Source organism: Danio aesculapii, chromosome 20 (genome assembly GCF_903798145.1).
Source record: "Danio aesculapii chromosome 20, fDanAes4.1, whole genome shotgun sequence".
Classification (NCBI taxonomy): domain Eukaryota; kingdom Metazoa; phylum Chordata; class Actinopteri; order Cypriniformes; family Danionidae; genus Danio; species Danio aesculapii.
In genome coordinates this window covers 2,677,998-2,702,997 of record NC_079454.1, presented here as the reverse complement: position 1 = coordinate 2,702,997, position 25,000 = coordinate 2,677,998, and the positions used below count along the sequence as shown (strand labels likewise).

Here is a 25,000-nt window from a genome sequence, read left to right as displayed (position 1 = left end):
GGACTTTGCAAAGTGAACGCCCTGCAAAGCCTCTACATCCTATTTCTATGGGCTCATAGAAAGTTCTCCAGCCTCTCTCCCTGCACTCCTCCACTAATTTCTGGTAGTTAGCGCGCTTCCTCTCATTTGCTTCTTCAATGCGCTCTTCCCAAGGCACTGTAAGCTTCATATACATATGAAATTAAAGAGTTCAAAGAAACTTAAAGAAACAACAGATGACACTTGTTTGTCTAATAATAAATGACTATCAAAAAAGACAACATGATTGCATTCACAAGTGTCCTAATATAGAATGATTAAACTCTAAACACTTTATCAGACAGCTTTAACATGCCAAAAACATTTAGTACTACAGTAATCACATAGCACACCTTAGCAACCACATATAATCTATATATTGAGAAAAAAGTCTTTAAAGCTGTCTAAATTAAGTGTTTAGCAATGCATATCACTCATTAAAAATGGAGTTTTGATATATTTACAGTAAGAAATGTACAAAATGTCTTCATGTTTCATGATCTTTCCTTAATGTTCCAATGATTTCTGACATAACAGAAAAATCGATCATTTTGACCCATACGGTGTCTTTTTGACTACTGCTACAGATACATCTGCGTCAAACAAAACTCCAGAGTCACAAATGTACAGTATGAAATCTCACAGCTTGACATACCAGGATTGATTGCTGATCAGGGTAAAGTTTACCACTGTAAAACATGGAACAAGATAACCGAGCACTATAAACAAGCTTCACAATTCTTCAGCGCTGACTGGAAATTACTTTACAACACCTCAATCACATTCATTTCCACAGACGTATTGTTTATTATCTCTTACACTGAGAAGAAGCTGGATATTTATGCTATCAGTATCTATGTGTCGTGATGAGTCAGAAAAGGCTGCCTATTATGCAAAAATCACTTTTATAACTGGTTTAAACACTGAAACAGTGTGGATATATCCAGTCTCTAATGGTAAAAATGAGATCATTCTATTATGTATAATCAAACTTAATGAAAACCCCGCCCACTAATGACCATCTCTCCCTCGTTAACAGCCCTAAGTGAGAAGCAGCTGTCTGCCATTAGAGTTTTGAATCTGCTGCTATGCTGAAACACATAGGTGTTAATAGCTCCACCCTCTTTTGAAAAGAGCGCGATCTCATTTGAATTTAAAGCGACAGTCACCAAAACGACACAATTAGGATTAAAGCCTAAAAGGGTCAGTTTCAGAGAGTTATAAACATTATTTGTATGGTGTTTTGAGCTCAAACTTCACACACACACTCTGGGGACATCAGAGACTTATTTTACATCTTGTAAAAAAAGGGGATGTAATGGGTCCCATTTTAAAAAGTTGAATGTTTGATTTCTGTTCCAGTGAATGCACAGAAGCTGCTTTCTTTACCCTTTATATTTGTTCAGCCTGGCAGTTAAAAGCTACATGGTAACACTTTCAGGAATGCCATAAAATACAACTTTAACTCATGAGACTTACCCAGTCCTTCCACTTCCTGTTTATTGCTGCCACTTCGCTCTGTGGATTCTGCCTCATCCTGCTTAGTCAGAAAGAAAAGAGGGAAACAAGAGAAAGAAGAAATCTGAGTCATCCCTCAGTGAAAAAAATACTACAGTAACTCACAGTAAACACAGTGGTGTTTTGGACCATAATATAGTAAAGACCTTGAATTAATCTGTTATGGTGATTCTATAGTTGCTATGGTAACAGCAACTATACTAATTAATCTGTTATGGTGATTCTATAGTTGCTATGGTAACAACAACTATACTAATTAATCTGTTATGGTGATTCTATAGTTGCTATGGTAACAACAACTATACTAATTAATCTGTTATGGTGATTCTAAAGTTGCTATGGTAACAGCAACTATACTAATTAATCTGTTATGGTGATTCTATAGTTGCTATGGTAACAGCAACTATACTAATTAATCTGTTATGGTGATTCTATAGTTGCTATGGTAACAACAACTAATTAATCTGTTATGGTGATTCTATAGTTGCTATGGTAACAGCAACTATACTAATTAATCTGTTATGGTGATTCTAAAGTTGCTATGGTAACAGCAACTATACTAATTAATCTGTTATGGTGATTCTAAAGTTGCTATGGTAACAGCAACTATACTAATTAATCTGTTATGGTGATTCTATAGTTGCTATGGTAACAACAACTATACTAATTAATCTGTTATGGTGATTCTATAGTTGCTATGGTAACAACAACTATACTAATTAATCTGTTATGGTGATTCTATAGTTGCTATGGTAACAACAACTATACTAATTAATCTGTTATGGTGATTCTATAGTTGCTATGGTAACAACAACTATACTAATTAATCTGTTATGGTGATTCTATAGTTGCTATGGTAACAACAACTATACTAATTAATCTGTTATGGTGATTCTAAAGTTGCTATGGTAACAACAACTATACTAATTAATCTGTTATGGTGATTCTATAGTTGCTATGGTAACAACAACTATACTAATTAATCTGTTGTGGTGATTCTACAGTTGCTTTGGTAACAACTACTACAGTAATTAATCTGTTGTGGTGATTCTATTGTTGCTATAGAAACGACAACTTGACTAATTAATCTGTTGTGGTGATTCTACAGTTGCTTTGGTAACAACTACTACAGTAATTAATCTGTTGTGGTGATTCTATTGTTGTTATGGAAACGACAACTTGACTAATTAATCAGTTGTGGTAATTCTAGTTGCTATGGTAACACAACAGCTAGTAATATTTACCAATGACCCAATACTGTGGTTTTCTACAACTTTGGGGTATAAAACCTACAGTATTTATTAGTTTATCAGTTCACTATTGTTAATAGTGCAGTATGCCGCAGCATTAATTTAAGATGGAAATATTATAATATAAACTCTCAGGCCACTTTATTAGGTACACCTGTCCAACTGCTCATTAACGCAAATTTCTAATCAGCCAATCACATGGCAGCACCTCAATGCTTTTAGGCATGTAGACATGGTCAAGATGATCTGCTGCAGTTTAAACAGAGTATCAGGATGGGGAAGAAATGGGATTTAAGTGACTTTGAACGTGGCATGGTTGTTGGTGCCAGACGGGCTGGTCTTCATTTTTAGATGAACCTCTTTCATTTCCATTGATGTAAATGGTACATCATTTTTGGTCTCTATAACCAGCCCACTGCCAGTTTACCCAATTATATTTGCATTGCTTTTCTAAATTGCAAAACAGTAAGATTTTGTGCATTGTTTCCAGTCATTACTTTATCGCTTTATTATTTTGTGCAGTGTCCAGCAAGAATACAGATCACCACATTCAGCTTTTCCTAATAAACCACTCAAAACAACACAATAAATGACATTAAGGTTGGTGATTTATCACAGATCCTTTAAACCTGCCTTACATTTTTATGGTTATTCATTACACCGTGCTGCTCTTGTGTAACTGGTGACACTGTAAACAGCCTGTAAAAAAAAACGTCTGAAAGCTGCGGTCACGGTTGGTTCATGGCAAATACTGACTTAAAAAAAAATACCTAGAAAAAATGATTGGATAAAATACTAGAAGCATCACGGTGGTGCAGTGGGTAGCACGTTCACCTCACAGCAAGAAGTTTGCTGGTTCGAGCCTCGGCTGGGTCAGTTGGTGTTTCTGTGTGAAGTTTGCATGTTCTCCCTGTGTTTGCGTGGGTTTCCTCCAGGTGCTCCGGTTTCCCCCACAGTCCATAGACATTAGCTACTGGGGAATTGGATAAACTAAATTGTCCGTTGTATATGTTTGTGAATGAGTGTGTATGGATGTTTCCCAGTGAAGGGTTGCAGCTGGAAGGACATCCGCTGCATAAAACATATTCTGGATAAGTTGGCGGTTCAATCTGATAAAAATTAACTATTGTTTGTTTTTTATTATTATTTTGCGCTGTATTATTTGGATACTGAGCCGCAATTAATAATGTTTTAAAATTTAAGGAGTTTTCATGTGATATTCTACACTAGCAGTGTTTGAAATTAATGAATGCATAATAATCATGACCGTGAAATAGGGCTGTGCAATTAATCGAAATCGAAACGCAATCGCAATGCAAAACATTTCGATTAGCTAGTCATAAGAGGCTATGATATGAATATATATTACTTGATTTCTCCCACCCAGAGCAAATGCATGACTTCCGTCTGTGTGTGACAGTCTTACTAGCCAATTAAGTGAGCACACTTTCGTTCAGCCAATCAGAATAGTGCCACAGAACTATGCGGAACGCCCACAATAAAAAAAACAAACAAACAGGAAAGCGTGAATGAGCGGGATGATGGCGTCTGCCGCTTCAGAAGCATTAATAGACTAATTAATATCAAAGAAAAACAGCACGTCGGTAATAAGTCACAGACAACGAAAAAAAACAGGTCATTTGTAAGAGCGGTTGCAGAATTGTTGCCAGCAAAAGGTAATACAACAACCAGCACCTAAAAAAGCAACAGAGGCAGCTATATGAGGAGTGTAATTGAGCTGAAGCTTAACTAAAAAATTTAATCCCAAATCAAATCGAAAATCGCAATATCTCTCAAAAAATAAATTAAATTAAATTAAATTAAATATCGCAACTAGATCTTTTTCCCATATCGCACAGCCCTACCGTAAAACTGATTATTCCTCAGACTATAATTGTACAACCATAATCGTTGCATCGCTAATATAAATACATCAAAACAATGGTTTATTAATAGCAGGTGATACAAGATACAGCGATCACTCACTTTACTGTGTGCAGCAGTGGGCGAGGGTTTAAAGATCTCCCGCACATCAGGGACTACGTAGGGTTTGTTGCGCTTGCGTAGCGTCTGCTTAAGCGTCTCCACACGTCTCTCCACAGCGGCTGCTTGTGTTCGGGTCAGAGTCGACAAGAGAGCGATGCCATCCTCGCCGTCGGAAGCCGATTGGTCGAACAGAGTCGCTAGCCCCGCCTCCATCAGCCATGCCTCCTCCTGCTCACCCTCTGCAAAAAAATACAGCACATATTAATAAAGGGCTTAACTTTATATAAAAAAACATCCTGTTTCAAAATTCTAAATATTATCTTGGGACTAAAAACAGCTTAAAGTACACATGAAATCAAAACTAACCATATTGATTTTGTTAGCTCAGTCTTGTGGTGAACAATTCAATGACATCCAATCAGCTTGAAGTAGAAAAAAACAAGCCACACCCACTGATTATCATTTAATATTTAGTTTCTCTAGGAACTGCATCACAATGCAAAAAAAAAATGATTGCAGCTGGACACTGTTAACATAGGGCTTCCTTTTGGCACAGTACAGTTTTAACTAGCATTTGTGGGTGTAACTACATATTGTGGTACTTGATAAAGGGTTGCCAAAGTAGTTGGGCTCAGGCCATGTGGTGATATGGCTTATAGATGAATGAGGATTCTTGATGCAGTGCCACCTAAAGGATCGGAGATCACAGTTGTTCAGCTTAGGCTTGCGCCCTTGTCCTTTACGAACTGAAATTCCTTCAAATTCCTTGTTCTACACTGTTGAAGGTGACATATCCAAATGTCTTCCTATCTTTCTTTGAGGAACATTGTTTTTAAACATTTCAACAATTTTCTCATGTATCTGTTGGCAAACTGGCGATCCTTGGCCCATCTTTGCTCCTAAAGGACTAGACCAGGCATGGGCAAACTCGATCCTGGAGGGCCGGTGTCCTGCATAGTTTTGCACCAACCATAATCAAACACACCTGCTTGTAGCTTTCTAGTGATCTTGAAGACACTAATTAGGGTGTTCAGGTGTGTTTGATTAGTGTTGGAGCAAAACTCTGCAGGGACACCGGCCCTCGAGGATCGAGTTTGCCCATGCCTGGACTAGACCTTTCTTGGATCTTGCTTTTGTACTAAATCATAATTACAATCACCTGCTGACATCGCCTGTTTCAAATCACACCATTATTTAACCAGTTTACCTGAGTACTGCCCTAAACTGCTCCTGTCACAACTTTTTCTGGAATGTGTTGCAGGTCTGAATGACAGGGAAAGATGAATACTTAGAAACGAGATGAAGTTGACCAGACAAATCATGAAATATTTTGTATTCATATTGTCTGCAATGAAACACAAGTCAAAGTAAATTTGATCTACTTTCTTTTTTATTTGCGTTTTCCATGCTCTCAACTTTTTCTAACTTGGGGTTGTAATTAAATGCAATTAAATGTACCATGAAGCAACAAATTTAACGTTTAGCAAAAATAGGGAATGCACGATATTGCCTTTTTGCAGATATCTGATACAATACATAATCAAAACAAAACTTGTGTATTGGCAAAGCATATTGGCATAATATTTACTTACTTACATCCCAATAATACTGTGCATCCCTAGCAAAATTTAAGATGAGGCTCACATATTTTCAATGAGCCTTCTTGGTATTCTATTCATATCGCAGTTTCATTCACCGGTATTTAAAACCTCTTATTAATGGCAGTATTGCTATGGGACATGTGACATGTGTATGAAAATGTGTTATTTTCATCACAGTCATGGTAAATAGGAAGCCATTGATGCGCTCTGACAGGAAACAGAAGAATCATCACTGTTAAGACGCACGCAGTGAAGGAAGTCTCAGTCTAAAAACAATTCCTGCTGCTCCTTTTATTGTAGATTCTTCCTGCACATTCAAACTGTTGTTCTGTTGATGGAGGAGTCTAAATATACCTTCAGGTGTTCGGTTTCAACATGGAACAATTGACTACATATAATGAGGTCAAGCTGATGTAGATGTTTCCTGAAATTGCAGGTGTTCTTTCTATTTGCATTTGTTTACTTCATTACCCAAAAATCAATTGATTAATTAGTTAATCATCTTAGTCGCTGACATTACCTACAATTCTAATTGCACTGCTTTTGGTGACTGTCGCTTTAAATTCAAATGAGATTGTGCTCTTTATAAAAGAGGGCGGAGCTACAGAAACCTATGTGTCAGCATAGTGGCAGATTCCAAACTTTAAAGGGGGACGGCTGCTTCTCACTCAGGGCTGTTTATGCTAACGAGGGAGAGATGGTGACTAATGGGCAGGGCTTTCCCCCTCTGGTCACACATACAAGGGGAGAATGTCAATCAAAGAGTTTTTGCAGACTGCTTTCATCAAGTGTGATCATAAGAAAATAAAATGAATACATTTTTACCATTAGGATATATTCACACACTGCTGCCACACAACTGTGTTTAAACAATAATAGGTCCCCTTTAAAGCGGTGTAATATTTGCCAGCTCAGGACTGTGGCAGAAGTGTCGTGTTTTAGTCTTGTTTAGCACAACACGCTGAACTCAGCAGAAAGACACTGAAATAAACAAGAAACTGATTTGTCATCACAGTCTTTTGCAATTTAGTCCTTCATAGGAAGCAACACAAAACACCCGTGTGAATGACTCACCATGAGTCTGAAAAAGATCTGTATTTAATCCTCAAAATAAAACACTCATCTTTGCAGAAATGCTGTAATTCAGCCACATTGAATGGTTTTTCAAGCAATAACCACTGCATCTCAATTGGATTCAGGTCAGGACTTTGACTAGGCCACTCCAAAGTCTTTATTTAGTTTTTCTTCAGCCATTCAGAAGTGGACTTGCTAATGTGGTCTGGATCATTGTCCTGCTACAGAACCCAAAGTCACTTCAGCTTAAGGTCACTAAAGGTTATTGCACACTTAAGGCTCGTACACACCAGGACGCTTTTCGTTTGTGTATATCGTCAGCGTTTTTCAAGACGTTTTTCCGGATTCAAACCCAAGCGATTTTCACTGGCGTCAAGCAGAAGAGTATGCAAAATCCCTCCTTGACGTTAGATGGCGCTACACAAATGTACGTTTCTGACACCCGCTTGTAACAGAAGAAGAAGACTACGCTTGTTGTTATTGATGGTTCAAGCAGCAGCTTCAGCTCTAGCGATGAATAAATGATTATTGTTCACCAGAGCAATAAGCAGCTCCACGTTAATATCGCCTCTGGGCATCTTCTTCAATGTGCGCTCTCATTGACAGTTTTGCGCTTGAGCGCCTCCAAATGTTGTTTATTGTAACTTCAGCAGCTCCGTGCATTTGTGAACAAAAGTGGCAATCTGATTGGTGGAGAAGGTTTTGACGCGCCGTGTCAAAGCAAAAAAAAAAATGAACATGAGGCGTTTTTTTAAAAATGACGCTTTTGCGCGTTGGTGTGCACGATCACATTGACGGCCTTTATTTAGTCACGAGGCGTTAAACGTCAACGGAAAACGCGAGCAAAAAAACGTCTCCGTGTGCACGGGCCTTAAATCTGAAATTTTCCTCCGTAATTTTTACACGTCATCAAGAATTTTTTTTTCTGGCAAAACTGAGATGAGTCTTTATGCTCTTTTTGCTCTGCAGTGATTTTTATCTTTACCCATTTTGTGCACTCTCTTTCTTGTGGGCGAGTCATGAACACTCTTCTTAACTGAGGCAAGTGCGGCCTCCAGTTCTTTGGATGTTGTTGTGGGTCTTTTGCGAGCTCTTGGATGAGTCGCTGCACTCTTTTGGTCTCCACTGTTCCATCTTTTTGCCATTTGTAGATCTCACTGTGGTTCACTGCCATTCCAAAGCTTCCAAATGGTTTTATAACCTTTTCCAGACTAGCAGATCTCAATTACTTTCTTTCTCATTTGGTTTTGATTTATTTTGGAACTCAGCATAATGTCTTGCTTTTGAGGATCTTTTGGTCTACTTCACTTTGTCAGGCGGGTCTCATTTAGGTGATTCCTTGATCGCGAACAGGTGTGGCAGTAATCAGGCCTGGGTGTGGCTAGATAAAATGAGCCCAGGTGGGATAAACCAGAGTTAAGTTGTGTTTTAACAGGGGGAAGGGACACTGTTTGGCTATGTAGTTTTGTGGTTTTGTTTCCCTTAATAATAAAAATCTTCATTTAAAAACTGGTTGATGTGTTTACGTGTGTTATCTTTGACCTATATTTAATTTGTTTTGATAAAACATTAGACTGTGACAAACATGCAAAAAAAAAAAAAAAAAAAAAGAAATCATTAAGGGGGCAAACACTTTTTCACAAACAGTTGTCATCAAAAATATTATTAGCCCTCATGCTAATATTTTTATATTTTTGAAATAATTCCAACGTGCTGTTTAACAGACCAAGAAAATCGACAGTATTTCCTATAATATTGTTTCTACTGGGTAAAAAGTTCTTTTAGTTTGGTTGGAATAAAAGCATTTTTAAAAATATTATAAACATCTTTAATGTCAATATTACTAGCCCCTTTAAAAATTTCTTTTCCGATTTTTCGAGCAAGTTCGACCCACGCATGCGCGAGGCAGGTAGTTATTTACAATTACATAATTTATCGGCTTAAAGATATCGGCCTCATTTTGACATTGGACCAATAACGATACGATAATGATAACGATAACTTTAAAAATAACATCATCGGTCGATAACGATACAATAATGATAATGATAACTTTAAAAATAACATTATCGGTCGATAACGATACAATAATGATAATGATAACGATAACTTTAAAAATAACATTATCGGTCGATAACGATACAATAATGATAATGATAACGATAACTTTAAAAATAACATTATCGGTCGATAACGATACAATAATGATAACGATAACTTTAAAAATAACTATCGGTCGATAACGATACAATAATGATAACGATAACTTTAAAAATAACATTATCGGTCGATAACGATACAATAATGATACAATAACTTTAAAAATAACATTATCGGTCGATAACGATACAATAATGATAATGATAACGATAACTTTAAAAATAACATTATCGGTCGATAACGATACAATAATGATAACGATAACTTTAAAAATAACATTATCGGTCAATAACGATACAATAATGATAATGATAATGATAACGATAACTTTAAAAATAACATTATCGGTCGATAACGATACGGCCGCCAATATATCGTGTATTCCTATTGAGTTTGTTTAATATATTTTCATTAAAGTGTAAACCATTGTACAAAATAATGTAAACTTGACTTCACGTCCACAAGTATCTTGAATAATGTCTAATCAAATGTCTGTATCTGACTAGAATAATATCTCGTCAATGTGCTGTCATCATGGCAAAGATAAAAGAAATCAGTTATTAGTTATTAAAACTATTATGTTTAGAAATGTGTTAAAAATCTCTGTTAAACCGCACTTGGGAAATATTTTAAAAAGCCTTAAAATTTCACAGGAGGGATAATAATTTTGACTTCAACTATGTGTGTGTGTTCATGCATGCGTGTGTGTTTCTCACCATCAGCCACCTTCAGCTGCAGCTCCTCCTGTGTTTCTGCGTCTCCACTCCGCTGGATGATCTCCACCTCTTTGAAGTAATCCACCATGGCCTGCTCATCAAGAGAGTCCTGCGAGCTGCAGCGCTGGTACGGGGCCGCCGCGGGCCCTCTGAGCCGCTGCACATTATACTGACCGGTTCTGCGGCTGCAGGGACACACAGATCAAAACATCAGATTCAGAAAATCAGTATATCAGAGGCATCAAACACAGGTGCCAGCAGTGCACATTTCAGCTCATGCTTACTGAAGATACATGCAACAGCCTGGAGATGCACCAATCTGGATTAAATAACAATCACTTTTTTGTTTGGCTTACAATAAATATTATAATGGGCTAACTGCACAGCTAGTGTTTTCAGCCAACAATAAACTTCCGGTAAGAGGTTAATGTGACTATTTTCAATTTCACAAGGCTCCTTTTACAGCATCGATGTTGTAATGTCATTAAATATAATCAGTTAAATAGACTTGAGCATTTATTTAGTTGTTCAAGTGTGAAACGCCGTGTAACCACTAGCACCGTCAGTAGCAGCTGGCTAGCACAGAAACTCCAGAAAAAATCTGGGTTAAAATACATTTCCATATTATAAAGACATGACACAGGATGGTGTAATTCAGTGCACTGCAATATTTTATTAATTACGGTCGATCAGTGATTCGTATGGATCACAACCCACGATTCAGAACACACGTGACCCTCGGATTAATATGTTTGTTTGCTAGAAGATTAATCCTAAACTTGTAACGATCACTTAGAGATCTCCTCAAGCATTTAGGCTTTACTGTAAAATATAATGATGACAGAAGAAGTCGTGGTGGGTTACTGGGGATGTGGTGGGGTTCTTAGGTTATTAAAGGTGTTTTCTGTTACTACTTGTTTAGCCTGCATTAACGCATTCAGTGTAAGCTGCCCGATTAATCATTAAAAGATCGGGATCTCAACACCCACGCAGCACATTATAAATGACGGTGATTTGCCTATGTTGCATATCCTTCGAAACGCTGCACTCAAATCTGAAAACGCAAAAATCAAGAAAGAGATTCAGTCTTTAATCTTTTAGGTTAGTTATGAAGTTACAAGCAGTCAACTAACACAGAAGTACTGGCAGAACAGTTTATAGTTTAGATAAACAACTGATGTTTATGGTCAATATTAAAATCACTGACATGTGCATTTAACTTGACAGTCAAAAATGAAAGTTGTAGGCAGCAATTACATTATTTCACCAGTAGGTGGCAACAACAAGCCGTCAAAAATATGCCACTGAATGATTCTTCAAAAATGATCATCTAGCAATGAAGCATGAAGTTTTATGAGTGAGTAACTGAATCATTTATTGAAAATGAGACTAAAAATAAATAAGGGTTGTACAAATTATAATGTTAGATGTAACGCTACATCTAGCATTATCAGCAACAGTAGTGGTAACAGTGAATATTTCACAGTACTGGATATTTTACAGTTTATTTTTAATTAAATGACAGATTCTAAGGTCTGTTTGTTAAAACCAGAAGGGTCTTGTAGTGCTGTTTCTGTAATAAATGGAAAGCAAATGACATTTGTCTTCTCCATGACTAAAAAAAAACATAATGTGATCCAAACCGTAAGATTTGTGATCCGTTTCACCACTAGTCATTTGTAAGTCGCTTTGGATAAAAGCGTCTGCTAAATGACTAAATGTAAATGTAAATGTAGTCAATAACACACTTGTTTGTAGAGAAAGTAGTTTGACTGTTTATTGTTTGCATTCATAGTCATTTCCCACATAGGCAAATGAATCAGAAGTCCTGAAACAATCACAGAATGGAGCACACTTCTGCTTTTCAGAATGACGTCAATGCAACCTGCAAACGTTTTAGTTTGATTGAAGATTTTATTTGGTTTTATTTTGAAAAATATGAACTATTACTGGTTAATTAGATAATGATACTGCTTATGAGGGTTACTGTGAAGAGGAGACTGCAAATGCTATTAAAAATGTTTCTTACATGGCAAATTATCTTTCTTTCTGTCTCTCTGTACATTTACATTTGTTTGTTTTCTGATTTCCAAGTACCGAAGTTTGCACAAGATTTGCAACACTCTTAAAAACAGACTGCTTGTACAAATGCAATTTTCTCTAAATAAGGGTGCTATTACACAACCTTACCATTACGCTATTAAGCTTTCTATGATGTCATCACAACACTGATTTACCCAAAACAAAGGCCATAAGAATGCAAACAACCCTCGCTAAGCCATGATATCTTACACACATCATGATCGCAGGTGGCAGTATATACTGGGGGAAATGACTTTCTTCGTCAGCTGAGGAAGTTCAACCTCCCAAAGGAGCTGCTGAAACAGTTTTACACCTCCATCATTGAATCAGTCATCTGCACATCAATAACTGTCGGGTTTAGCTCAGCTACTAAATACGACCTCCAAAGACTACGTCGGATAGTTCAGACTGCTGAGCGAATCACTGGTACAACCCTTCCTACTCCCCAAGAACTGTACTTATCCAGAGCGAGCAGGAGGGCTGCCAAAATCACTCTGGACCCCTCACACCCAGCACACTGCCTCTTTGAACTTTTACCTTCTGGTCGACGCTACAGAGCACTGCGCACCAGAACAGCCCGACACAGAAACAGTTTCTTCCCTCAGGCAATCCATCTCATGAACACTTGATGATAATAATTGCGGAACCAACATCACTACTTGCTATACACTCTTATACACATATACACTTATTTAACCACACAATTACATGCCAATTTGCACATAACAGCTGCACATATAACGTTGTATATAGTAATAAACACGTACATACACTTGTCAATCTGTATATTTGCATTCACTACTTACTTCTATTTTTTTAAATATATTTATTATCTGTTTTTTGTCCTGTCTCTGTAATTCTGTTGCACTGTAGAAGCTCTGTCACCAAAACAATGTTTGCTGGTCTGTTTACCATATAATTTAGAAAGTTTTTGACAATTTCTCCCACACTTTTTACAATTTTTTTGTGTGTTTTTTTGTTTTTTTTTTACAGAAAAGGGGCAGAATATGATGCAATAAACATTTTATTACTTTTATTGTTTTTGCATTAATCACCGGAGGCCATGATCTAAACATTATTAAATTGATTAAACGCATGACACAGAACTACACAGACTTGCAGGAAAAAAAATGGTCAAAATATCCTACTGAAGGGAACAGGCCTTAAGCGTCAGAGAAAACCTGCCTTTTGATTTGCCCTAAAGGTATTTTCTGTAAGTGGACTTCTAGGGTGAAACTCTACAGGAATGGCTCCTTCAGAAAGAGCGTGCTGAGAGATTTCTCTGGACGCAGCAGGCATGAAGAGCGACGGATCGAGTCAAGAAGCTGAAAAATGGGCCTCTGTCCTGCCAGGAAATAAAGATGCTATTGTCAGGCCGATTGTTTGGCTGCTTTGTGGGACAGGAGACGCAGATCTCGGACACTTTACACAGAGCGTTTATTATGGAGCCGGATTAGTCACAATAATAATACATTTACTAAATAAAACTCATTCGTCCACAGCTCAATTCACATTATCAAAATCCTATTAGTAAATTAAAAACACAATTCATAAATGCACAAACCCAATTGATCATTTTTACATGTATTTAGGTAAGATGCATCTGTGTGAGCATTTAGGGGAAATATATTTATGCTTTTCACTTGTGTATTTATGAATTGTGTACTGAATTAACGAATTGGATCCGTTCATTTATGAATTGCGTTTCATTTTACGAATACATATTGAAAATTTCAAGCATCTGGTGTCTTTTATAGGTCTTTAAATCATCTGAACAAGCCAGTTTTTAATTTTGGCCCATAACAAATGTACTTTATATTAGATCAAGCAAAACATTCCACATTATTGGCCATTTTTATTTCCAAAGGTACTCAAATGTTTGGTAAAAGGAGAACCGATTACTTCGAGTACTAAATTAAATATACTGTTGACAAAATGACCATTAGAGCGGAGGCTGAAGAAAAGACTGAAGAAAGAAAAGAAAGAGCCATTCATTCTCCTCCTCCTCCTCCTCCTCCTAATACGGAGTACACAACACCAGTAAACACCATAAATGAGCCAATTCTTCATCCTGAATCTCTTCATGTGTTCAGAGTTTGTCTTGTGCTGATGGGCCAGACTAACCAATGGCTGCTCTATTTCACAGTTTTTGAGAAAGAAGAATAAGTGTAAAAGACAAGAGTTCACGTCTGTTATATCTACAGTATATGTGAGTCTGTGTGTTTTAATTTGCTAGCTTTGTTGCTTAGTTAGTTAATGCTTATTAATGTCATTTTCATTATTTTGTTACAGGTAGTGAGTAATAGATTTGTTGATATATATTTTGAGTTATTATGAGATAAGCATGATATATATATATATATATATATATTATTAATAAGCACAAACTTTGCCTTCAAAAACACAAATTGTTAGAGATTACAAAAGGTGAAAGAATCAAGAGGTTATTGACAAATTGACTAAATTAGAAAAACAGGAAATAAGACTAAATTCACATAGACATGGCAAAAAAAAACAGACGGACAGATGGATAGCGGAAATAAATATACATGGACCCAAGATTCTCATAGAAAACAGTCAAGTTTGGTGAAGGAAAAATCATGGTTTGGGGTTACATTCAGTATGGGGGCGTGCGAGAGATCTGCAGAGTGGATGATCAACATCAACAGCCTGAGGTATCAAGACATTTGTGCTGCCCATTACATTACAAACCACAGGAGAGGGCGAATTCTCCAGCAGGATAGCGCTCCTTCTCATACTTCAGCCTCCACATCAAAGCTCCTGAAAGCAAAGAAGGTCAAGGTGCTCCAGGATTGGCCAGCCCAGACACCAGATATGAACATTATTGAGCATGTCTGGGGTAAGATGGAGGGAGGCATTGAAGATGAAGCTAAAGACTCTTGATGAACTCTGGGAGTCCTGCAAGAAGGCTTTCTTTGCCATTCCAGATGACTTTATTAATCAGTGATTTGAGTCATTGCAGAGATGTATGGATGCAGTCCTCCAAGCTCATGATGGAGTCAGACACAATATTCATTCTGTTTCCACTGCAGCATGACCACATATTCTATACTGGACATTATTGAAGGTTCAGTGACCAGACGTTTGTCTAAGCAGAGTCAGACCTTACTGTCCTAATGAAATCATTAATAATCAAGGCATGATCATATTTTATTGTGGTCAAATAAGCGTAACCTAGAGGCCTTTGCCTTTTATATAAGCCACTTCTGATACCAAATGATCAACTAGAAGTCAAGCTATTATATGTGTTCCTAAAACTTGGTCAAGTAGTCTATATGTGTGATGTAGAAAAATGTGCATAAATAAAAATGTAATCTCTATTACCCTTCATTCATTTGATGTTTCATCTTTGACACGAGCTCTGATGACAGATACCGTGTTGGTCTGGTCAACATAAGTGTAACGTCACTATTTATACTCTCTGAAGAAGAAAAAAAATGAATGAATATCCTCTAAAAATTGCTTTGTCAGCAAGGTTGACTGAGTGGGGTCTTTAAAATAAGACAATCCAGACAGAAGGAATCTCACCGACTCTTCAATAAATCGCATTTCTTCACTTCTCCCTGCAGCCAGTCAAATAAAAGTAGATAACAATGGCATCCACTGCGAATATAGTAGAGTAAATGCTTGGCTTTCTTCAACAACCTTTCCTCTGCCATAAACAGTAAGAGTGGCCGGTTGATGGTTTAGTTATTAACTGTGGGGGACTGGGGACGCATGCTAAAGGTCAGACAGAACGCACTCAAACTTGCTCTCAGCAGCAGATTAACATAGAGAAACAAAGCTGGATGGTTTCTGAGTTTATTTGGATCCCAATTAGCTACTTGCTGAGGCATTGCTGGTCTCCATGAGCTCACACAAAAACTAAGGATTCTGGTATACTTCAAACTAGAGCTGCACGATTCTGGCTAAAATGAGAATCGCGGTTTATTTGGCCTAAAATAAAGATCAGGATTTTCTCACGATTCTGTAGATGTGAAATAAAGCTTAATATGAGTCAGCTATTATTATTGTTTTTTCTGAAACATATGGTAAAACAACAATAATATTATGTGTAGGTCTATTGGTTTCTATAAATAATTCTATTCTACTTCTAATAATTCTGATGTTGAATTATGTTTAAGATACAGGCCTTTGCTTGCAGTCATCGACAACATTATTAGAGCATTTAATTCACTGGTAAAATCAACATTATATAGGCTAGAGTAGTTATTCTGACACTGCTAGCATTTATTTTCATGCACAACTGTGTTTGCTATGAAAGAAAAAACATCAAATGTTTATCGCAATCATAACTCTAAAATGCGATCTGATCATTTAAAGGGCACCTATGGTAAAAAATCTACTTTTCAAGCTGTTTGGACAGACATATGTGCATGTATGGTGTATAGACCGTCATATTGGGGTGATATAAACACACCCAGTGCTTTTTTTTTCAATTTAACAACATAAAAACGGTGGACCAATTGGAGCGGTTTTCAAATCGACCGCAACTTTACGTAGGAGAGCGGTCCCCCCGCCCACCAATATTGATTGACAGGCGCGTCATCATATCCTCAGTTTGTTGATTCACGTCCGCCATTTTCAGCGCGAGTCGAAGCGATATCACTAAAGGAACACGCTAGCTCTATTTTTAGATGCAAGGCTCATTGGGCTCAACACAAGAGCAATATTCTCCACATTATCGCTCTAATCGGAATTATTGGTTGTATCTTTAGGTAGGTTTGCAAACATGTGTACTTCTCATTGAGTCTAACTTATACTTCAGCCGTTTGCATTTCTCGCGATCCCAGAAGCTCCCTGTGATCTTAACTAGCATGCGTTTTAGAACTCTAAACATTGGTTTCTATCAGGGTACACTCAAGTCGACGGCTGGGCGCCGCGGACCGCTGCAGAAACCTATGTTTAGAATTCAAAAATGCGTGGCGCGACGATTCGGGACACTTCATGTTTCTGCCGCGCCACAGAGAGTGTCTGGTGTGCCGTGTCGCGGCTTCGAGCAGCGCATTCGGTGCCTCAGTCAAAGTTAATTCAGTGTGCGTGGTTATTAGTTTCTGTGTACAAGCTCAGCACTTGAAACTAGCACACAGTTGGCTGTAAAACTGTACAAAGACACAAATGATTTTGTACTCTCTGCTTGGTCTGTGTCCGAGTCGTACATGTATGACTGAATGCTGATCCTCTCACTCCTTCTCCGTCTGCCTGTCAGACTCTGTTGCAAACGCAGAGCGGGTGAGCTCATGGCCCCGCCCCCTTGTTACGTTGGCGGGAAGCCGAAACTAATTTACATGTGAAGCAACACACCCCTAAATCAGCGAGCTGTGGACACGCCCCCAACATGACACTTTTTAACACAATATAATAAAAAAATCTGAATTGTGTTTTAAACTGAAGCTAAACGGACGCACTAATATTCATGTGTGTGTAACCTACAACATGACCAGTTAATAAAAATATAATGACTACATATCACATTTACTTTTCCTTCTGTTTTAAATTCATTCAATCATTTTCTTTTTGACTTAGTCCCTTTATTAATCTGGGGTCGTCACAGCGGAATGAACTTATCCAGCACATGTTTTACGCAGCGGATGCCCTTCCAGCTGCAACACATCACTGGGAAACATCCATACACACTCATACACTACGGACAATTTAGCTTACTCAATTCACCTGTACCGCATGTCTTTGGACTTGTAGGGGAAACTGGAGCACCCGGAGGAAACCCACACGAGCGCAGAGAGAACATGCAAACTCCACACAGAAATGCCAACTGACTCAGCCGGGGCTCGAACTAGCAACCTTCTTGCTGTGAGGCGATTGTGCTACCCACTGCGCCACCGTGCTACTTGTTTCACAAACAATACGAATTTATACCAGACCTGCTTAGCTACATTTAAAGACACAGTTCACCCAAAAACGTAATTCTGTCATCACTTCCTCATCCTCCAATTGTTCAAGCCGGTTTGAGTTTCTTTTGTTGTATCAAAATGAAGATATAAACAAGAACACTGGAGGAAAAAACAGCCATTGACTTCCATAGTGGCTCTACTTTGGGAGTCAATGATTACGGTTTTCCAACATTCTTCAGAATATCTGTTTTTACTGTTCAACAGAAGAACAAGATGTTTTTGATACAGGTCACATGTAAATATATCATTTTTGTGTGAACTGTCCCTTTAAAACAGGGGTGTCAAACTCCTGACAAAAGAGTTGCATGCAAAACTGTTGAATTTAAACAAACAAATTTAATTTAATAATGTTTGACTTCATTTGTTTGTTTAAATTCAGCCAAATAAATTGTTTACAACCACTCAACGTAAAAAAATTGAGTTAATCCAAGGAATAATCTATGAATAATTTTTTTTTTTTTCAGTGTAGTTCCTGGAGGGCCACAGCCCTGCACAGTTTACTGTAGCTCCAACTCTGCTTCAACACACTTAGTTATAATTGGGCCCACACGAAATCTGCATGTGCAGATTTCCGCAGATATTTATCCCATCATTAATTCTGTTTATTTACATGTATAAATGTGTTTAAATTGATATTTATTCAGTTTTTCAAATAATTAAAGTCTAATTATTGACTAATATGAAAATGTTTATATGATTGATGTACAATACAGTTCGTAACGTAATATTTTCTGTCTTTTCAAGAGTTCACACTTAGCTGATGATTAATTATGAGCTTGTTTGGCATGCTGTCCCGGGAGAGAACCCTGAGCTCATAAGATCCTCGAGCCCGGGGCTCCCTCCCGTTGCAAGGCGAGAGGAAAGTTTGAGCTCAGATAGATCTGGAGAACTCCCCCGCTGTAATAACCAAAGAACAGCCAGTGATTGCTCTTGAGAGATAACCATTTACTAGGAGCATGTCTATAGTGCCGGTTTGGATTAGTCAATTAACTTATGTTGCATGTTTTTTGGACGGTGGGAGGAAACCTGGGAACCCGGGGGAAACCCACGTGAGAGGGGGGATTCTTCAAAATGAAGATAGCGGTGGTACGTAACCCAGGGTATATGTAGTAGCTTAGGAGTCGTCTGATTGGTGCATTGATAATTGGATAATGCGGATCCAGCCGCTAGCAATCATAAGCACGAAATTACTTAACTAAACTTCACTTAGTAGAGATATTATATGAGAGACTTGCTTTGTTCACCAAATAAATTTGATCTAATTGGATCTGCATTGTAAACATTAAAGAAAAGTTAAAAGCTATTATTTTTTATGTAATATATTAAGTTTTTAGTTGTGATACTCACAAAATAATTCCGCATAAATCTGCAGATTTTTAACAAAATTCTCAGCAGAAATAGCAAATAATGTCCACAGATTCTCTCTGGCCCTAGTTATGAGTTACAAACAACCCTAAAGCACTCAATTAGTTTGATCAGGTTTGTTTAAGTAGGGTTGAATCTAAACTGCGCAGAGCTGCGGCCCTCCAGGAACTGAGTTTGACACTTTATTGCTGTGCTGAAGAGCTACAATTCATGCTTGTTGTACATTATAAAGAAGATATTAGCAGAACTGTAGGAGGATTGGGTTAATTTTATGTTAACATCCTCCTTGTTTCAATTCTTCATTTTGCTAATGTCAGAGGATGTGAGGTTTTCTTACACCTACAGCGCATTGATGACTTATCTGTGTCTCATCTGTTCCTGAGACTGCATTTTACCATTTACCAGCGCATTTCATTCAGTCAGTCAGTCATTCTCATGAGGTGGTTATTAATTAGCAAATATTATAAATATACGCAAGTTTCTGGAGGGCACATATTATTTCCTATTATATTATTTCGAACTACTAAAATGTCAATAAAAGTCCCTTTGTTAAACTGTAGAGTTGACTTTTCAACATTAAAACTTAACAGAGCAGAGATCAACATCCCATAATGCAATTCACAACCGTAAATAAACACTGGTAAATCACAGAATACAGAAACTGATCATTAACAGATGTTTTTTCAGTGTAGAAGTGATTGAGATCAATTCGGGTCGCGTCTGGATTTTCGGACCTGATTTTAAGACCTCTAGCATTCACAGTGTATACTAGTGTACATAATAGTGTATAATAGAGCACTGGTTGTTTTATTTTCTTAAGGACTCATGGTTTGACTATTGTCATCTGCTTTAAGTGTTGCTATTCAGAGGCCTTCTCCAGAGGAACTAACCCTGTTTTTGGCAGTCCTCTGGAATCCCGCTGTTTTCTCCATAGGAACGGCTGAAACTGGCCAGACTCCAGTCAGAGCGAGATCTCCAGAGGAAACTATTAGACGAGGACTGCGGCGACTGACCTTTCCTTCAAGAACGATGCAAAAAAACAAGTGTGTGTGCTTGTGTGTATTTGATGCTCAGATAAATGTAATCGCATCTGCACATCAAATCTCTCAGAGCCGTCTCAGAGTTTACCAGTCTCAGCAGGAGCCGTACAGTCAGTGGAAGATATTTCCTGCCTACTAATGTGCTTCCTGGAGAAAGAACCTAAAGCTCATTCTCAATACAAATGAACACGAGACATTTACACAGCATTATACTACAGGCTGCTGAATGCTTGATTCTGATTGGCTGATGAGCATTCTAACATGTGCTGTGATTGGATGAAGGGTATTCTAAGGTGTACCGTGATTGGCCTATGAGCAATCTAAGGTGTGACATGATTAGAGTATTCTAAGGCGTGATGTGATTGGCTGAAGGGCATTCTAAGGTGTGCCGTGATTGGCTGATGAGCCTTCTAAGGCGTGACATGATAGGAGCATTCTAAGGTGTACCGTGATTGGCCTATGAGCAATCTAAGGTGTGATATGATTAGAGTATTCTAAGGCGTGATGTGATTGGCTGAAGGGCATTCTAAGGTGTGCCGTGATTGGCTGATATGCAGTCTAAGGTGTGACATGATTGGAGCCTTCTAAGGTGTGCTGTGATTGGCTGATGAGCATTCTAAGGTGTGACATGATTGGAACCTTCTAAGGTGTGCTGTGATTTACTGATGAGCATTCTAAGCTGTGACATGATTGGAGCATTCTAAGGTGTAATGTGATTGGCTGAAGGGCATTCTAAGGTGTGCCATAATTGGCTGATGTGCAGTCTAAGGTGTGACATAATTGGAGCCTTCTAAGGTGATCTGTGATTGGCTGATGAGCATTCTAAGGCATGACATGACTGAAGTATTATAAGGTGTGCTGTGATTGGCTGATGAGCATTCTAAGGTGTGACATAATTGGAGCCTTCTAAGGTGTACCGTTATTGGTCTATGAGCAATCTAAGGTGTGACATGATTTGAGTATTCTAAGGTGTGATTGGCTGATGAGCATTCTAAGGTGTGCCATGATTGGCTGATGGAAAGTCTAAGGTGTGACATGATTGGAGCCTTCTAAGGTGAGCTGTGATTGGCTGATGAGCATTCTAAGGTGTGACATGATTGGAGCATTCTAAGGTGAGCTGTGATTGGCTGATGAGCATTCTAAGGCGTGACATGACTGGAGTATTCTAAGGTGTGTTGTGATTGGCTGATGAGCATTCTAAGGTGTGACATGATTGGAGCCTTCTAAGGTGTACCGTGATTGGCCTATGAGCAATCGAAGGTGTGACATGATTAGAGTATTCTAAGGTGTGATGTGATTAGAGCATTCTAAGATGTGCTGTGATTGGCTGATGAGCATTCTTATGCTGTGTTCACACCAGACGTCGAATGCGCGGATAAATTGTGCTATTCGCGCATAAATATATGCATGAACATTGAGTTTACTCGCCAAAATCCATTTCATTCGCACGTCAAACTCACCTCACAACAGACGCGGATTCGCGTAATGGGCCGGGCTTCTGTCTGCTCGGTGACTCTAGCTTCGTTGCTAAATGGCTAACATGGATTTTATTGAGAGAATAACTGTGTTTTTGTGCTTTGTGAAGGCAGAAAAACAGTGTTGATTTGTTTGGAGCCGTGTCTGAGTCCACTAGATCCTTTCAGAGGTGCACCTAGCTCTGTGAGTTCATAAACTCAGCGAGAAACTATACCTGGATGATGGAAGCTTTCAGCGGTGCCTCCGACTGAGCTGAGCCCAGTTTGATGAACTGTTGTCCGGTGTCGACAGGAGGATTTTCCCCCAAGAAACCAACACGGGGCGCTACGTCATAAACACGCCTGTACAAGAGAAACTCCTGATTGGTTAACCTGGCGCAAATGTCCGCTGAAGTTCAGATTTGCGAACTTGAGCGATTCGTGCGAAACGCGCATTAATACATAATAATACTAAATGTCAGTGGTAAATTACACATTTTGTTAGTGTTGTTGCAGTTTAGGGGAAACTAATGTTTATACTATTTATATTTATATATTTAATTAAGTTTGAAATAATTATTTATTTTTTATTATTAAAAATTATATGCTGTCAGTTATTGTTCTCAGTAAATTGTATATTGTTCCATCTTGCAGATTCGCACTCTATAACACCCTTCATATCTGAACATGCAGCTCAACTCATTGTTCAAGCTCTTGTTCTCTCCAAACTGGACTATTGCAACTCTCTACTAGCCGGGTTTCCAGCTAATTCTATCAAACCTCTTCAGCTGCTTCAGAACGCAGCAGCACGAGTGGTCTTTGATGAACCCAAAAGAGCACATGTCACTCCGCTACTCACCCGTTTGCACTGGCTGCCAGTTGCTGCTCGCATCAAATTCAAAGCTCTGATGTTTGCTTACAAAGCGACCTCTGGCTTTGCTCCTTCTTATCTGCTCTCACTCCTGCAGATGTATGTGCCCTCCAGAAACTTGTGTTCTGTGAATGAACGTCGCCTCGTGGTTCCATCCCTAAGAGGGAAGAAATCACTTTCCCGAACTCTCGCATTCAATCTGCCCAGTTGGTGGAATGAGCTCCCTAACTACATCAGAACAGCAGAGTCACTTGCTGTCTTCAAGAAACGACTAAAAACTCAACTATTTAGTCTCCACTTTCCTTCCTAATCTGCAACTGCCTCTCTGGCTATACCACTAACTGTACTCTCCCCCCAAAAAACTTACATTACTAATGCTTTGCTTCTTAGACTTTGCACACCTGAAACTTATCTACAGCACTTGTTCACTGTTGCTCTTATAGTTGAGTAAATTGCTTCCTCGTCCTCATTTGTAAGTCGCTTTGGATAAAAGCATCTGCTAAATGACTAAATGTAAATGTAAATCAGAATCAGCCAAAATTGAGACGTCGCACTTACCCAAAAAAAAATAACAACAACAAAAACAAGACATTTTGCCAATATCAATGCATCTCAATTTTTTTTCCCAACTGTGACAGAGCGGGCCTCAGCTCGCTCTGGAGGGGAAAACTGGGTTCGGGGGGACAACAACATCATGGTGTACTCGATGGCACTCCAGTGCTTGTTTTACAGTGCTGGCAGGTGAAAACAGTGAATAATTTATTTTCACAAGTGTCAAAACAACTAAAAACCAAAGTAGCAAAGTAATAACAAAACAAAACCTCGGGGGGTTGCTCGAGGCACCACTGTAACACTCTCGCTGACTTGGCTAACAAGCAACCTGTGTTGGGGTTTGGCCGCTGCTTATATAGGTCAAACTCCCGCCTTTTTTTGCACCTACCACTCTTTAGGTAAGCATCAGGTACACGTAGTTTCATTTTCAATCTTCAAATGATCTATTATATTCAACAGAAGAAAGAAACTCACATAATGTGTGTAGACCACTTGATAGTGAGTAAACGTTACTTTTTTGTGTGAACTGCCCCTTTAAGATGAGCATCTAAGCTCCCTTTCTCATACTGCAGCGCAAACGAGCTCAGCGTTTATTATCTTCAGGAGAACTTTCCAAAGCAGACTCAGAGGTGCAGGAGATCTGTGTGCTGTGTCAATGGAAAAGTGATAACGCTTGTTGATTCTGTACAGTGTGTGTGTGTGTGTGTGTAGCTGAAGGAGATGTCTTCAAGCACTAGTCATGTTCACTGGGCCGCGGTAACTCCCTTCACACACACACACACATCATCAACATCACACACACACATATGCACACAATGAGCTCAAAGCACGCAGTCGCTGCAGATGAAATACTCATTATGCAATACCACAGACACACATGATGGAGAGACAAGAGATGTTTACCATGTCAGTGCAGGTCAAACCATCAACACAATGCCACACACACACACACACACACACCCACCTATTCCTGCTCCTCACAGTGATGATCTGATTATTGTGGACTGCAACAACATCACACTAACCTGCACAGACCTGAAATCAAGGATACTTTACATTCTTTATATCTCACACACACACACACACACACACACACACACACACACACACACACACACACACACACACACACACACACACACACACACACACACACACACACACACACACACACACACACACACACTGTTCCCTTCAAATTTATGCCAAAATATTATTGTTTTAATTTTACATCATTCTTATTTTTTTTGACTGGACTAATTAGTTTTTACTCTAATTTTGTAATGTATTCAGGTATCATGAAACTTTTACAATTCAATGTTTTTTTTATTCCCTTTTTTTCACAAATTCCACCTTTCTATTTTTTATTTGATTGTATAT

General features: G+C 38.4%; 1 protein-coding gene across 3 annotated transcripts in view; it reads right to left on the bottom strand.

The window, feature by feature from the left end:
• Nucleotides 1–25,000, bottom strand: part of arhgap18 (Rho GTPase activating protein 18) — a 57,222-nt gene that overhangs the window by 24,616 nt on the left and 7,606 nt on the right. For 2 of the 3 annotated variants that reach the window (XM_056481024.1, XM_056481026.1), the window contains 3 exons: nucleotides 10,324–10,508; nucleotides 4,773–5,011; nucleotides 1,498–1,558 (listed from right to left, as the gene is read on the bottom strand). In XM_056481024.1, coding sequence (XP_056336999.1) covers nucleotides 1,498–1,558; nucleotides 4,773–5,011; nucleotides 10,324–10,508 — 485 coding nt within the window. The remainder of the gene's footprint in view (nucleotides 1–1,497; nucleotides 1,559–4,772; nucleotides 5,012–10,323; nucleotides 10,509–25,000) is intronic. The other variant, XM_056481025.1, reaches the window with a different exon arrangement.